Source organism: Diabrotica virgifera, chromosome 8 (assembly GCF_917563875.1).
Source record: "Diabrotica virgifera virgifera chromosome 8, PGI_DIABVI_V3a".
NCBI classification, from domain to species: Eukaryota; Metazoa; Arthropoda; class Insecta; order Coleoptera; family Chrysomelidae; genus Diabrotica; species Diabrotica virgifera.
The window spans coordinates 222096205-222110999 of NC_065450.1; the positions used below are offsets into that span (position 1 = coordinate 222096205).

The window sequence follows — 14795 nt, forward strand, 5'->3', positions numbered from 1 at the left end:
TAAATCCCAAGAACTAGGTTTGAAAAAAATTTTTCTACGGCAAAAATTAAGTGAATCGTAAATGAGTATAATATCGAAAAGCATTGATTTTTTCGATATAAAACTACACTTTCGATAGCGAATAAATCGAAAAATATTAATTTTATCAAAAAAATGTATAGAACATTATTTGCTTAATATGAATGTTTTTATCAACTTTTGCGGTCAAAATATAATAAAAAATTTCCACCTCCAAGGTAGGGTGGCAACCACCCCCATGGTAAAAGCGCCTTTCGGCATCATATAGATTTTGATCCTTGGACTATCCACTACTTATTCTCAAATTTTCAAGCAAATCGATCCATTTTGTAACAATTGCTAGCTGAAAAGCAGTTCCTGGACGAATCTAGTAATATATCGTTTTTACCAAAATCGGAGTCATACAGAGAAGAATAGAGCGGTCCATGTTGAGAATAACTCAGTGAGACAAAATCAAAAACGAAGAAATCAGGAGAAGGACAAAGGTGACTGACATCCTCGAAAGGTTAGCAGGCTAAAATGGAGATGGGTAAGACATATAGACAGACAGATGGGCTATGGACAAAGAAGTTATTGAAATGGAGACCAAGAGAAGACAAGAGAAGCGTCGGTCGACCGCCCACAAGATGGACTGACGATCAGTGGCGGCTCGTCAGAGGAGGCAAGGGAGGCTCAGCCTCCCCATAAATTTTTTACACACTCTATACTGTTTTGTTTATCGTGAATCGCGAAAACAACAATTACTCTCACTATTATACAACGTGTAAATTCCATATTATCACTAATTATCCATACGTACGGAGCATTAGCATTAGAACGCATGAGTCTCAGTTAGCATTAGAACGCGTCTCAGTTTTATTACATATTATTGTAGGCAGGACCCTGGGTTATCCCGAGATGCACGAACGGAGCCGAGAAGCCCAGCATTCTCCGTTGTTAATGCTCCGTGCAGCGCAGCAGGCGTTTACGGAGACCCGGTCTCCTAACAGTGGCATCTACGGCGCCATCACACGCTGCCCGGAGATATACCAAGGGGGGCAGAATAACTTCTCAGCTCCGTTGGGTGGTTGGGTGCGTCTCGGGACAACGAATTTTAGGGTCCTGACTAAAAATAATGAAAAATCTAAAAGTGCGAATTTTGTTATGAAATTTGGTATGTGGGGTTATAATAATATTTGGAACAACTTGCTCAAATAACTTTTTCCGATATCTCTAACTCAAAGCAAAATATCGGTAATTTATCGTGTTTTTGAATTCGCAGTAGGCCGCGTTTAGAATTAAAAAAATTCAGTTGAGTATCTTAAAAAATTTGAAGCTTCATTATGTATGGACTGCAAAACTTCAAATCTGTATTTATTTTGATATGCATAGGTATCTATTTACAAATAGATGGAATTATTAACAAATAAACGACACAAACTTTGGTATTAAACTTTTACTATTAGACTAACTATTTTTAAAATGATGATATCATGAAATTATGAATTAGGATGATATTATGAAATGTAAATAAAAAATGGTCAAAAGATGGGGCCTTAAATTACATTTTTTGGCGCATTTTTTTGCTAGTGCAAATTTGTCTAGATATTTTACAGTTAGGTATAGCCTCCCCTATTGTAAAAATCACGAGCCGCCACTGCTGACGATTTCAGAAGAGACTTTTTTAATCATCTTCAAACTAAACAAAACCACTTACTAATAACTATTTAAAATGTTTCAGGTATCACCTAGTGATCTCCTTAAGAAGTATTTTCCCAACGGACCACCTTCTTCTACAACTAGTGAAGATGTTTTATTTGAAGATTTTGATGCAATAACCGTATGATGTTAATTAGTACTACAAAAACTACATGAAGGTTCAGCATCTTCTTAGAATAAATTTAAATCACCACCACCGGTAAAAAATTTGGCATGGTGAAGGTAGTGATAGTGAAGAAATAGCACCAAGCATAAAGAAGGTACTACTTGGATCTTCTAACATTTGGTGTTGTTAATTTTCTTAATATTAAGACCGTCCTTAGATATCATGAACTACATGAACTATCATTTACTCTTAGCATTGTATTTCATGCCAACTAAAGGTTCTCATATTTATTTTAATTAACAAATTAATATTAACGAGGTAGGCGCAAAATCTTGGTCCAATGCTATTTAAATGCATTCATTTTTTTTAATCCTTAGAAAACTAATAAGTATTTTTGAAAAATTTGAACGCAGAATGAAAGATTACATTGTTACCGAGGGCCGAAAGTCCCTGAAAACTTCTATAATCTTTATTTTAATAAGTTACAGGGGAAAAATAAAGAAAACATTTAGTGTGATGAGTAATTCCAAATATTTCACTCAAAAGAAATTTTTTGTTTATTCTAAGGGACTTTTGGCCCTCGGTAATAATGTAATCTTTCATTCCGCGTTTAAATTTTTCAAAAATATTTATTAGTTTTTTCAGGATTCGAAAAAAAAATAAATGCATTTAAATAACATTGGACCAAGATTTTGCACCTGTCCCCAATAATTTGGTGCTCTCTATATTTTGCCTATTTTTTCTGTTTCTTATAATACCCCAGGACACAAATCGTTTAAAAATCGAAAAATTACTCGAAAAATTGTTCGATTTTTCAAGTGCATTTTCGGCTTGAGTGGTTATAAAGTGATGCTGGAATGTTCTGTCGTAGGTACTATAAGTAGTTGAATTTTGTTGTAGTATTTAAAATTCGAATAAATTTCGAATGTTTTATCTCATCTTTATTTTAATTCATTTGTTAATGATGGGAAGTGCTTGCCTAGCAAAAATATAGAAAGTATTTTTATAGAAGTATTAACATAAACGGTCAATTGTAAAAGCTCAATTAAATCATTCCTTGAGTAATGATAAAAGACAAATTATATAATTAGAAGATCATTTATTTATATTTTATAAAAAGAAACAAAATTGTCCAAACTAGATTATAGTGTAAAAATATGTTTTTGTTGTATTAATATTTTAAAACTCGTAGTGTAGAATTTATTTTAATCAATTAATAACTCGATTAATTATTACCTCATCTCTTCTTTTGGCACTGGTCGATTTACTATTATTAATATTAGATATTTACTATTTTTATTGGGAATAAGCCTACTCTGGGCTAATTAGCAAAATTAATGGAAAAGTTATTTACCAGCAATTTTATTGCTGGAATCGAATTATAAGATCCTCCATATTAATAATATAGGTATGCAAAGTCCGCAGATAGTGTGCTACTTTTTTTATAAACAAAATGGCGCCGACAAATCGTATTTTTTCAATTATTGCTCTATACCTCCGAAGATTTTAACTTTACAACAAAAACACCCAAATAAAAATTCACCGCAATTAAATTCTGCATAGAGTAATGTTTTTCACGATTTGCTCCGACGAAAATTTTCCTCGGAAAATGCGGGTTTTCCTAACAAAAACTCTAATTTTCAAATAAAGTTTTAGGTAAGTAATTATTAATCAATAATTAAATAACTTAGTATCATCAAAGCTTTCTTGGTATATATTGTAATTCCTGAAGCTGGTGAAAATTAAACGAATATTTTAGCAACAATTCAATTGTTAATTAACAATTTATGATCGCAATAAAAACCAAAATAATCATGATACATTGATCAAACTATCAAACTTATAAAGATTATAAAGATGAGATGCTTATTTAAATTTTATCGACAAAATATAAATTTTTCTTCTTTTTGCATAATCTTTAAATTTTGAAAAAAAAATAGTTATAATACGCTGGTCTAATTGGTAAAGTACAAAGAAATGTTATTTACCAGCAATTTTATTGCTGGAATCGAATTATAAGATCCTATATATTATTAATATAGGTATGTAAAGTCCGTAGATAGTGTGCTACTTTTTTTATAAACAAAATGGCGCGACAAATCGTATTTTTTTCAATTATTGCTCTATAACTCCGAAGATTTTAACTTTACACCAAAAACACTTAAATAAAAATTCACCCTAATTTAATTCTACATAGAGGCATGTTTTTTCCGATTTGCTCCGACTAAAATTTTCCTCGAAAAATGTGGGTTTTCCCAACAAAATCTCGAATTTTTTTTGGCCAGTAATTATTTATTAATAATTATATACCTTAGTGAAATAAAAGCTTTCTTGGTATAGATTATAAATCAGAAGCCGGTGAAAATGAAACGAATATTTTAGCAACAATTCAATTGTTAATTAACAATTTACAGTCGCAATAACAACCAAAATAATCATGAGACATTGATCAAACTTAGAAAGATTATAAAGGTGTGATGCCTATTTAATATTTTGTCGACAAAATATACATTTTTCATTTTTTTGCATAACCTTTAAATGTTTAAAAAAAATTGTTATAAACAAATTAACATTTCTCAGAAATTGGTTATTATATTCTAATTTTAAAAAATACTTAAAATGCGTATTTCATAGGTCTTGAAAATGAATGCTTTAAAAAAATTTTCCAACCATTTGCAAAATAGTTATGAAACAGCAAAGTAAATATACGATATCTCCGTTGTTTATAATTTGTTTTAATTGTTTCAAAGCTTAAAAGTGAGTCTATGGTACAGTCTAATTACTCACAAAGAATGTCAAAAATTAGTGCAATGGTTATATTTTAATCAAAGATTAAAAATACTTTTTTTTGTAATTTTTAGCGCAAAAGTAGGCCTGATACAGAGTCGGAGCTAAAATGTTCACTCGAAGCGACTGACACGCAGCATACATTATTTATTAAAAGTGTACGTCGCGCGGCCGCCGGTCGTCGCTCCTAGTGAAAATTTTAGCTACAGTACTATATTATTCTACTTTCGCGCGTGTAAATTACAAAAAAATATATTTATAATCTTTAATTAAAATATAACCATTAAACTTATAATCGATATTTTTTTGTAAATAATTAGCTTGTACTTTAAACTCACTTCTACGCTTTGAAAGAATTAAAAAAATATAAACACCGTAGTAATCGCATGTTTACTTTGCTGTTTCATAACTTCTTTGCAAATGGTTGCAAAAAAGTTTTAAAGCATTCATTTTCAAGATATTTGAAATGCGCATTTTAGCTATTTTTTAAAATTATAATATAATAAAAACTATCTGAGAAACGTTAATTTGTTTATAACTATTTTTTTAAACATTTAAAGATTATGCAAAAAAATTAAAAATTTATATTTTGTAGAGAAAATGTTAAATAGGCATCTCATATTTATAAGATTTCAAAGTTTGATCAGTGTATCATAATTATTTTGGTTATTATTGCGACCGTAAATTATTAATTAACAATTGAATTGTTGCTAAAATATTAGTTCAATTTTCACCAGCTTCTGGAACTATAATCTAAACCAAGAAGGCTTTTAAGTCACCAAATTATTTAATTATTGGTAGATAATTACTTATCTAAAACTTTATTTGAAAATTAAAAATTTTGTTGGGAAAACCCGCATTTTCCAAAGAAAATTTTCGTCGGAGCAGATCGGGAAATAAACGTATCTATGCAGAATTTAATCACGGTGAATTTTTATTTGGGTGTTTTTGTTGTAAAGTTAAAATCTTCGGAGTTATAGAGCAATAATTGAAAAAAACACGATTTTCGGGCGCCATTTTGTTTATAAAAAAAGTAGCATACTATCTGAGGACTTTGCATACCTATATTATTAATATATAGGATCTTATAATTCGATTACAGCAATAAAATTGCTGGTAAATAACTTTTCCCAAAAATGGCCTATTCTCCGATAATCAGCCCAGACTAGCCACAATTTCAGACGAAAACATGTTTATTTTGACTTTTTGATTTACACTTCGGAAATCGTTCCCAAAATACATATTAATTATGGTTAATTTCCAATAAAAATGGTACCTAAATGGTATTACAATGCCATAAGGCAATAGTTTCAGAACAATATGGCTAAGTAAACTTACGTGCATAGAAATCGGCCCACTTAAAAATTTGGTCATTTTTGATGTCTTATATTTCCTAAACATGTTGGCCGATTTGAGTGATTTTATTAATATGGTATAGCCTTATTCTTTATCAATATCGCTGTAATAATATTATTGCTAAACAGGTAAGTGTTATTGTATACCGGCTGTAACAATGATAGTGTGTTTTTTCTCAAAGTTCGGAATACCCTGTGGAATATTCTAGCGCATATAAAATATTGAAATTAAAACTCAACTATCCTTAGCCTTTCTTAACATTTTGCTTTTTGATTCATTCGCTTATGTTTAATAATAAAAAAGTTAGGTATTTTAACAACTAGAAACGTTCTTCATCAATACAGGGTGTTTCTAAATAAGTGCTACAAACTTTAAAGCGAAATTGTGCATGAAAAATAATGTCCGTTTCATTTATAAACATATGTCCGCAAATGCTTCGTTTTCGAGATACGGGATGTTGAATTTTTTCGTACCAACTGACGATTTATTCACTGCTGTAAAACCGGTTGAGATATGCAAATGAAATTTGGTAGGTTTTAAGAGGTAGTTATTGCGCATTTTTGGCATACAACTAAAAATTTTATATTCACCATTGGCGTGCATACGCTTAATATGACCGGGTAATATCACCTGTATGCACGCCAATGGTAAATATAAAATTCTTAGTTGTATGCCAAAAAATGCACAAAAACTACTTCTTAAAACCTACCAAATTTCATTTGCATATCGCAACTGGTTGTAGAGCAGTAAATAAATCGTCAGTTTGTAAAAAAATTCAACATCCCGTATCTCGAACACAAAGCATTTGCGGACATATGTTTATAAAACAAACGGTCATTATTTCTCATGCAGAATTTTCCCTTAAAGTTTGTCGCACTTATTTAGAAACACCCTGTATTGATGAAGAACGTTGCTAGTTGTTAAAATACCTAACTTTTTTATTATCCAACATAAGCGAATGAATCAAAGAGCAAAATGTTAAGAAAGGCTAAGGCTACAGTTGAGTTTTAATTTCAATATTTTATATGCGCTAGAATATTCCACAGGGTATTCCGAACTTTGAGGAAAAAACACACTATCATTGTTACACCCGGTATGCAATATAGTCTAGTAAAAAAAAATTACACTACATGTAAATCAAAATGTAAATTCCTACAGGTTGAAACAAATTTTATATAAAAGTTTAGGTGGGTACAAAAGATATTTTCAAGAAAGTATCCAAATCATACAAGGGGATAATTGTTTAAATAATTAAAAAGGGGTCATTTTTGCAAAAAAAAAATACTTTTTTAACTGCTAAGGTCATTCAATTACTAATGAAGGTCTATAGGATTGTTTTATGCAAAGTTGAAGGGTAAATCTTTCACATAAGACTTACTAAATTAAATTTGACCCCCTATTTATTTAAATAATTGTACATAAAAATTTAAAAACAAATTTGCAAAAAATTGTTTTTAGCGTTTTAAATAAGCACTATAAATATCTTATTTTACAGAAGAAGTTGAGCTATGTTATCAGTATTAATTAAAAAAAATTTGTCCAAAAATATTTAATATTTTTTGAGATATTGAATTTGTTTATTAAATGTGACTATTTTCAATTGCAAAAACGCGGTTGTTGCCAAAGAAATATTTACCTGTACTAAATCTTATTATTTTTATTTTTATGTATGTTTTCGATAAATGTATTGATAAATACAAATTTAAATTAAACTTCCCCTAAAATGGCATTTGAAAATTATTCAAATTTGTTTATAATTTGTTTTTTTTTTAATAATGTCGCGGGAATTAAATATTTTGAAATGCCGTTTCGATAATTGGGTTCCTGGGAAATTTTCACTAATTAACAAATTTTTTTGTCTTTTTTTTTCCTCTTATTTTTTTTCTTAGAGTTATAATTCTACGGCCCTTTTAGGATTAAGTTTCATTAAGAATGTCGAATCTCATAAGTTGTAGATTCTAGACCTAAAAATATAAAGATTAGTCTAAAATCACTTAAATAAAATATGACTACTTACTGAGTTACAGGGTGTTTTATTTAAAAATTTAAAAAATATTTTTACCAAGTACTTTTAAACTATTCGACGTATCCTTATCATACTTGACAGAAAGTGTGGGTACTATACAGTCTACTAAATTGTGATAAATAAAAGTTTCTAGCTAGCACCAGAGGCGTACGACAGGGGATAGTTAATGGTTGACCCTTCCCAAATTCTACGCCACTGAGGGAATTACTATTTTAGCGAAATTTTTCGATTCTCCAATACTCTCTATGTAAATAATATACTCAACGATTAAGTCATTAGTTTTCGAGATATTGGACGTTAAAAATGAAACTGCATAATTATTTTGATTCATTCATTCATTTATTTTAAACTTCCAATATCTCTCAAACTGATGACTGTATTGATACCAATAAAGTTATTTACATACAAAGTATTGGAGAATCAAAAAATTTCGCTAAAATAGTAATTCACTCAGTGGCGTAGAATTTGGGAAGGGTCAATCATTCACTATCCCCTGTCGTACGCCTCTGGCACTAGCTAGAAACGTTTATTAATCACAATTTAGTAGGGTGTATAATAGACACACTTTCTGCCAAGTATGATAAGGATACGTCAAATAGTTTTAAAGTACTTGGTAACAATAATTTTTAAATTTTTAAATAAAACACCCTGTAACTCAGTAAGTAGCCACATTTTATTTAAGAGATTTTAGTTAAATCTTAATATTTTTAGGTGATTTAGGTCTACAACTCAGTGATTCGACATTCTTAATAAAATTTAACCCTAAAAGAGCCCGTAGTAATATAACTCCAAGAAAAAAAAAGAAAAAGAAAAAACGACAAAAAATTTTGTTAATTAGTAAAAAATTCCCAGGAATCCAATTATCGAAACGGCATTTCAAAATACTTAATCCCCGCGATGTTAAAAATAAATTATAAACAAATTTGAATAATTTTCAAATGCCATTTTAGGGGGGAGTTTAATTAAAATTTGAATTTATCAATACATTTATCGAAAATATACATAAAATTAAAAATAATGAGATCTTAAGCAGGTGAATAATTCTTTGGCAACAACCGCATTTTTGCAATTGAAAATATAGTAACATTTAATAAACAAATTCAATATCTCAAAAAATGTTAAATACTGTTCGACCATTTTTTTTGCTTAATACTGATAACATAGTGCAACTTAGTCTGTAAAATAAGATATTTTATAGTGCTTATTTAAAACGCTAAAAATAATTTTTTGTAAATTTGTTTTTAAAGTTTTATATACAATTATTTAAATAAATAGGGGGTCAAATTTAATTTAGTAACTCTTGTGTGAAAGATTTACCCTTCAACTTTGCAGAAAAAAAATCCCATAGACCTTCATTAATAGGTTAATTATCTCAGCAGTTAAAAAAGTATTTTTTTTTTGCAAAAATGACCCCTTTTATTTATTTAAACAATGATCCCCTTACGTATTTTTAATGGGAAATAAGCCACAATTTTACTAAAAAATGAATTTATTAACGTTTCGAAGCCCAAATCGGGTTTCGTTGTCAAAATACAAAATACTGATAATGATCAGTATTATATCTATAAATTATATATTATATCTATAAATAATGATCCCCTTGTATGATTTGGATACTTTCTTAAAAATATCTTTTCTACCCATCTAAACTTTGATATATTTGTTTTAACCTGTACGAATTTACATTTTGACTTTTTTTTGACAAAATGACCAAATTTTTAAGTGGGCCGATTTCTATGCACAAGGTTTGTTAGAGTAATGACTTTTTTTTATCAAAAAATGTTTATTCATTATTATATACATTTTGGTTGCATTAAAATGAATCACCCTCATGTGCTAGCGTTTTTTTAATGTTCTAAGCATTTCTTGTATACGTTTTTTGGTATAGCCTTGAGATATTCTAATGGTGTGGTCTTTATCTCCTATTCTTCTTCTTCTTCTTCTTCTTTTTCTTCTTCTTCTTCTTCTTCTTCTTCTTCTTCTTCTTCTTCTTCTTCTTCTTCTTCTAATGGCGCTACAACCCTTTGTGAGTCTTGGCCTTGGCCTACTTAAAAATGTTCTTTCATTCTGCATTGTCGGATGCTTCCCTTCGCCAATGCCTGATGTGCATGGTATTAAGATCTTCTTTTACGTCGTATATCCATCTTTTACGGGCCATCCTCTTGTTCTATTTTCTTGAGGCTTTCATCTCTAGATTACTTTTACAGCTCGATCTTCTGGCATTCTATCTACGTGACCAAGCCAGTTTAGTCTTTGTGACTTTACAAATCTTACAATATCTTCGCTCAGCATTAGTTCATCCAGCTCGTGGTTCATTTTAACATCGCTGCAATGGGTTGTCTTATCATACCACCTAGTAAGGATATTTAATATTATTTGGAGTGTGCTATACAGAATGTTACCATATTTTGCCTTTATTTTGTGACCTATTTTAATTGTCATTAAAACATCGTCCTACAAGTCCAGACTTGCTTGGCATTCTAATTATTATTGTACCTACAAATTATTTCGTTAAGATAATAAAAAAATCAGATTTGAACACGATCAAAAGTCCATTTGAAGACACAATTTAAAATACCGATATTGATTTAAAAATTCATACACTATTTTACTTAATGAACACAGTAGGATTGTTCCAACCCGTCACAAAAACCGTTCTTGAACGGTTACGAGTAGATATGCGCAGTAACGAAAAATGTGTTACTGCGCATAATTATTCGTTATTGCGCATGCGCGTAACGATTCAAAAACGGTTTTGTATCGAGTTGAAACAAACCTAGTATAAGACATTTGCAGTATTAAAAGAATCTCACTGTTATATTTTAACACTATACCTAAGAGTTTTAAGTCCAATATGATTGTTTTAAATAATTGTTTTAAGTAGATTTATGTAAAAATTAAATAAAGACACAAAAGTGGCATCTTGTTTCCTTTGTTTTGGAGGAATTCCTCCTATTTGTATTCAATATATAGTATGGTTACCATAGCAAGTAATAGATTCAAGAAACAACAGTGGATGACAGAAGAAATATTAGATCTTATGAAACAAAGAAGATAATACAAGGATACGGCAGACGAATAAAAACGAAAACAAAGAGAAATAAAACAAAAATACGAGCGATTAAGGAAAAGTGAACAGCGGATCGATGTTCAAAAATGGAAGAATTAGATAAGAAATATATTCAATATGCAAAACAAAGTTCGTGAAGTGGCTGACCTATAAAATACGAAAACCACTAATGCTCTAGTAGTTCTTCTTCTTGTAGTGCCTATCCGTTTCGGATGTTGCCATCATGGCAATCTGTACTTTGCACACTGCTGCTCTGAAAATATTTGTAGTGGTTGTGTTGAACCACGTACGTAGATTTTCCAGCCAGGAAATCCTTCGCCTTCCTGGTCCTCGCTTTCCTTCTACTTTTCCCTGCAAGATTAAATGCAGCAGTCCATATCTTTCACTGTTCCTCATGATGTGACCGAGGTATTCGATTTTGGCTGTTTTTATTTTGATTAACAGCTCTTTTTTGCATTCTCAGCAAAACACCCTGATTAGTAATGTGGTCGGTATAAGATATCTTCAGGATTCGACGATAAAGCCACATTTCAAAATCCTCAATTTTCTTGCAGATGGCGTCTGTGAGAATCCACGACTCAACACCGTACAACAGTATAGGAAAGATATAACATCGTAGAAACCTGATTTTTATGGGTATCGACAAATCATGACATTTGAATAATTTTGCCATTTTTTGAAATGCAGATCTTGCTTTCTCTAACCTACATTTCATTTCTATAGAATGGTCCAAATTTTCATTGACGTTCGTATCAAGGTAGGTGTATGTTTTTACTCTTTCTATTTGTTGACCATTCACACTGATTCGTCCAAATTTCTGTTCATTTAGAGTAGAGATCATCATACATTTTGTTTTCTTTTTTTTTTTTTGGTTTAGACTTACCGTCATACTGCCAGACACATAAGGAATACAAGTTATCAAGTTATACAAAACAGGTTTAAAACAAAGATAACAACTAAAAGGTATTAAGTAACACTAAGCTTAACAGCTAAAACAACTAACTACCAAAGGTATTAATTAAAAATGTTGTAAGGGATTGTTTTCTTAGTGTTTAGTGAAATTCCATATCTCTGACTGACTTCTGCGATTCTGTTTTGACGCTCCCGTTAAAAAAGGGAGATCCCGTACCCTGAAGAGGCCTAGACCTAAACGGGAATTAAACAACATGTCTTTATTCATGCAATAAAATTAGCAATAGCTACCCAAGAATGCAACTGGAGTAGACACCTGGAGTAGAGGACCACGTCAGTGCTCTAGATAAGCTTTTTAATAACGTGTATACTAGGACAAAATACTTGAAGAATGGTTTAATTCTGTTTTTATAGCAATTCGAAAGAAGCAACAGGCAAAAAATACAATGAATACAGGTTAATTAAGTAGTATAATGAGCCACACATTAAAAATTTTTGTTGGCTTGAATGTACTTCTCCAAAAAAGTTGGGACCAACGTAAAGATATATATGTGTATCAAAAATGAATAACCATTTTCAATTTCGTTGCAAAACTAAAATACAGCCGCATCATATTCTAGTCCAATCAGAGAGTGCAGCAAGTATCTCTACCGGTTTCGAAACTTATTAGTCTCTTATCAGGAGGCACATATGCTGCTTTCTCTGATCCAACCAAAACAAACCCCGGCGTGCCAATGACATATAAAATAACATAATGTTACTCTTTCAGTCCCACCAGACTGAAAACAATGGGAACCTTCTCTGGTTAAAAAATTGGAAAAAAATCCTTTTTAAAAGGTATAAACTTTTTTTTATTAAAAATCCCCTTAAAGGGCTACATCACAACAAAACGTTTTCGATTTGTTTATAAAATCATCATCAGTGTTAAGATAAACTTGATGCTAGCTGAGCGACAAAAGAAAAAAAGAAAAATATTAGGGTAAACACACTTTAAATATCACATTGATGCGTTATAAGTGCATACTTTGAAAAATTGCCTTGTGATGGTTACATTGCAACTGGGATAATGCCCTAAGGTAATGTATATCCCAACACGTGGGATCCAAAATTTACTTGTTTACATACCGATGACTTAATGGCAAAAAAGACTTGTTTACATACCGATGACTTAATGGCTTTTTTTGCCATTAAGTCATCGGTATGTAAACAAGTAAATTTTGGATCCCACGTGTTGGGATATACATTACCTTAGGGCGTTATTCTAGTTGCAATGTAACCATCACAAGGCAATTTTTCAAAGTATGCACTTATAACGCATCAATGTGATATTTAAAGGGTGTTTACCCTAATATTTTTCTTTTTTCTTTTGTGGCTCAGCTAGCATCAAGTTTATCTTAACACTGATGATGATTTTATAAAAAAATCGAAAACGTTTTGTTGTGATGTAGCCCTTTAAAGCGATTTTTAATAAAAAAAATTTTATACCTTTTACAAAGGATTTTTTTCCAATTTTGTGTTTGATGGTATACAGCGAACTACAGGAAAAACATTTCTTTTTCTTTGTGGATCTTCTCTGGTTATACCTCCGAGGCTTCTACAATTTGCAAGCCATAACGGATGCTGAGACTTCCTCATCTTAAATTCCCTCATCTTCCTTAGTCTCAGCATCCGTTATGGCTTGCAAATTGTAGAAGCCTCGGAGGTGTAACCAGAGAAGATTCCCATTGTTTTCAGTCTGGTGGGATGTAGAGTAACATTATATTGTTTTACATGCCATTAGATTAAAAACCTAGTTTTCTGTCATATGTATGTGGCTTTAATCGATTGCAAAAAGGCTTTCGATAAGGTACATCATGTAATGCTTTTAAACATATATGTATTAAGAACCACAGCAGAAAAAGTCGTACGAGTCGATAAAAGATGAACCTAGGAATATTACATTAAAAGAGACGTCAGACAGGAATTAATTCTATCCCCGCTGTTATTTAATATCTGCTTGATATCGTTTTCAAACAGGCTTTGCAAGGTATAGATTTTGTTAGAAAGTGTTATCTTCTTCCAGAGTTTTTTAAACCTCTATCTGTAGGTATTCCATCTGGTCCCGGCGTATTTCCATTGTTTACACCTCATTTATGAGAATATCTAAAACTCAAAGAAATAACGAGAATCTCCTCATAAACGGAATCAGCGTCGAACGAGTAGACTAATATGCATATCTTGGAACAATGATCAACTCCACAAATGATTAATTCCAGGAGATTAAAATTAGAATAGGAAAGGCTAGAGCGAATTTTAACAAAATGAGAAAAGTGCTCTGCACAAGAGATCTATGGTTAGAGCTAAGAGTAAGGTTGGCTAGGTGCTACGTTTTTTCGACTCTCTCTTACGGAATGGAAGCTTGGACCTTGAATGCGGCGTCAATGAAAAAACTGGAATCATTCGAGATGTGGGTATATAGAAGAATTCTAAAAATATCATGGACAGAACACGTCATAAACAAAGAGGTTATTAGAAAGATTAATAAAGAAATGGAAGACTTAAATAAAATCAAAACTAGAAAATTGGAATAGCTCGGACATATTACAACTTGCTCCAACGCATGATGCAGGAAAAGATTCCAGGAAAAAGAAGCATAGGGAGGCGCATAATATCGTGGCTGAGAGAATGGTACGGATGTACATCAAACAAACTTTTCAGAGCAGCCATCTCCAAAGTCCGAATAGCTATGATTATTGCTGACCTCCGTCGTGGAGATGGCACTTGAAGAAGAAGACATCTCACCTGCCATGGCGATGAATTTTTACCAGACGAATTAGTATAAT

The 14795-nt window shown here is 31.2% G+C and overlaps 1 protein-coding gene across 1 annotated transcript in view; it reads left to right on the forward strand.

Moving 5' to 3' along the window:
* The window catches only part of LOC114342014 (serine/threonine-protein kinase S6KL), a 342669-nt gene extending 337494 nt beyond the window's left edge, over window positions 1–5175 (forward strand). The window contains exon 9 of the mRNA XM_028292815.2: window positions 1739–5175. Within this exon, the coding sequence (XP_028148616.2) occupies window positions 1739–1843 (105 nt within the window). The 3' untranslated portion in view covers window positions 1844–5175. The remainder of the gene's footprint in view (window positions 1–1738) is intronic.
* The last annotated feature ends 9620 nt before the right edge of the window (window positions 5176–14795 follow it).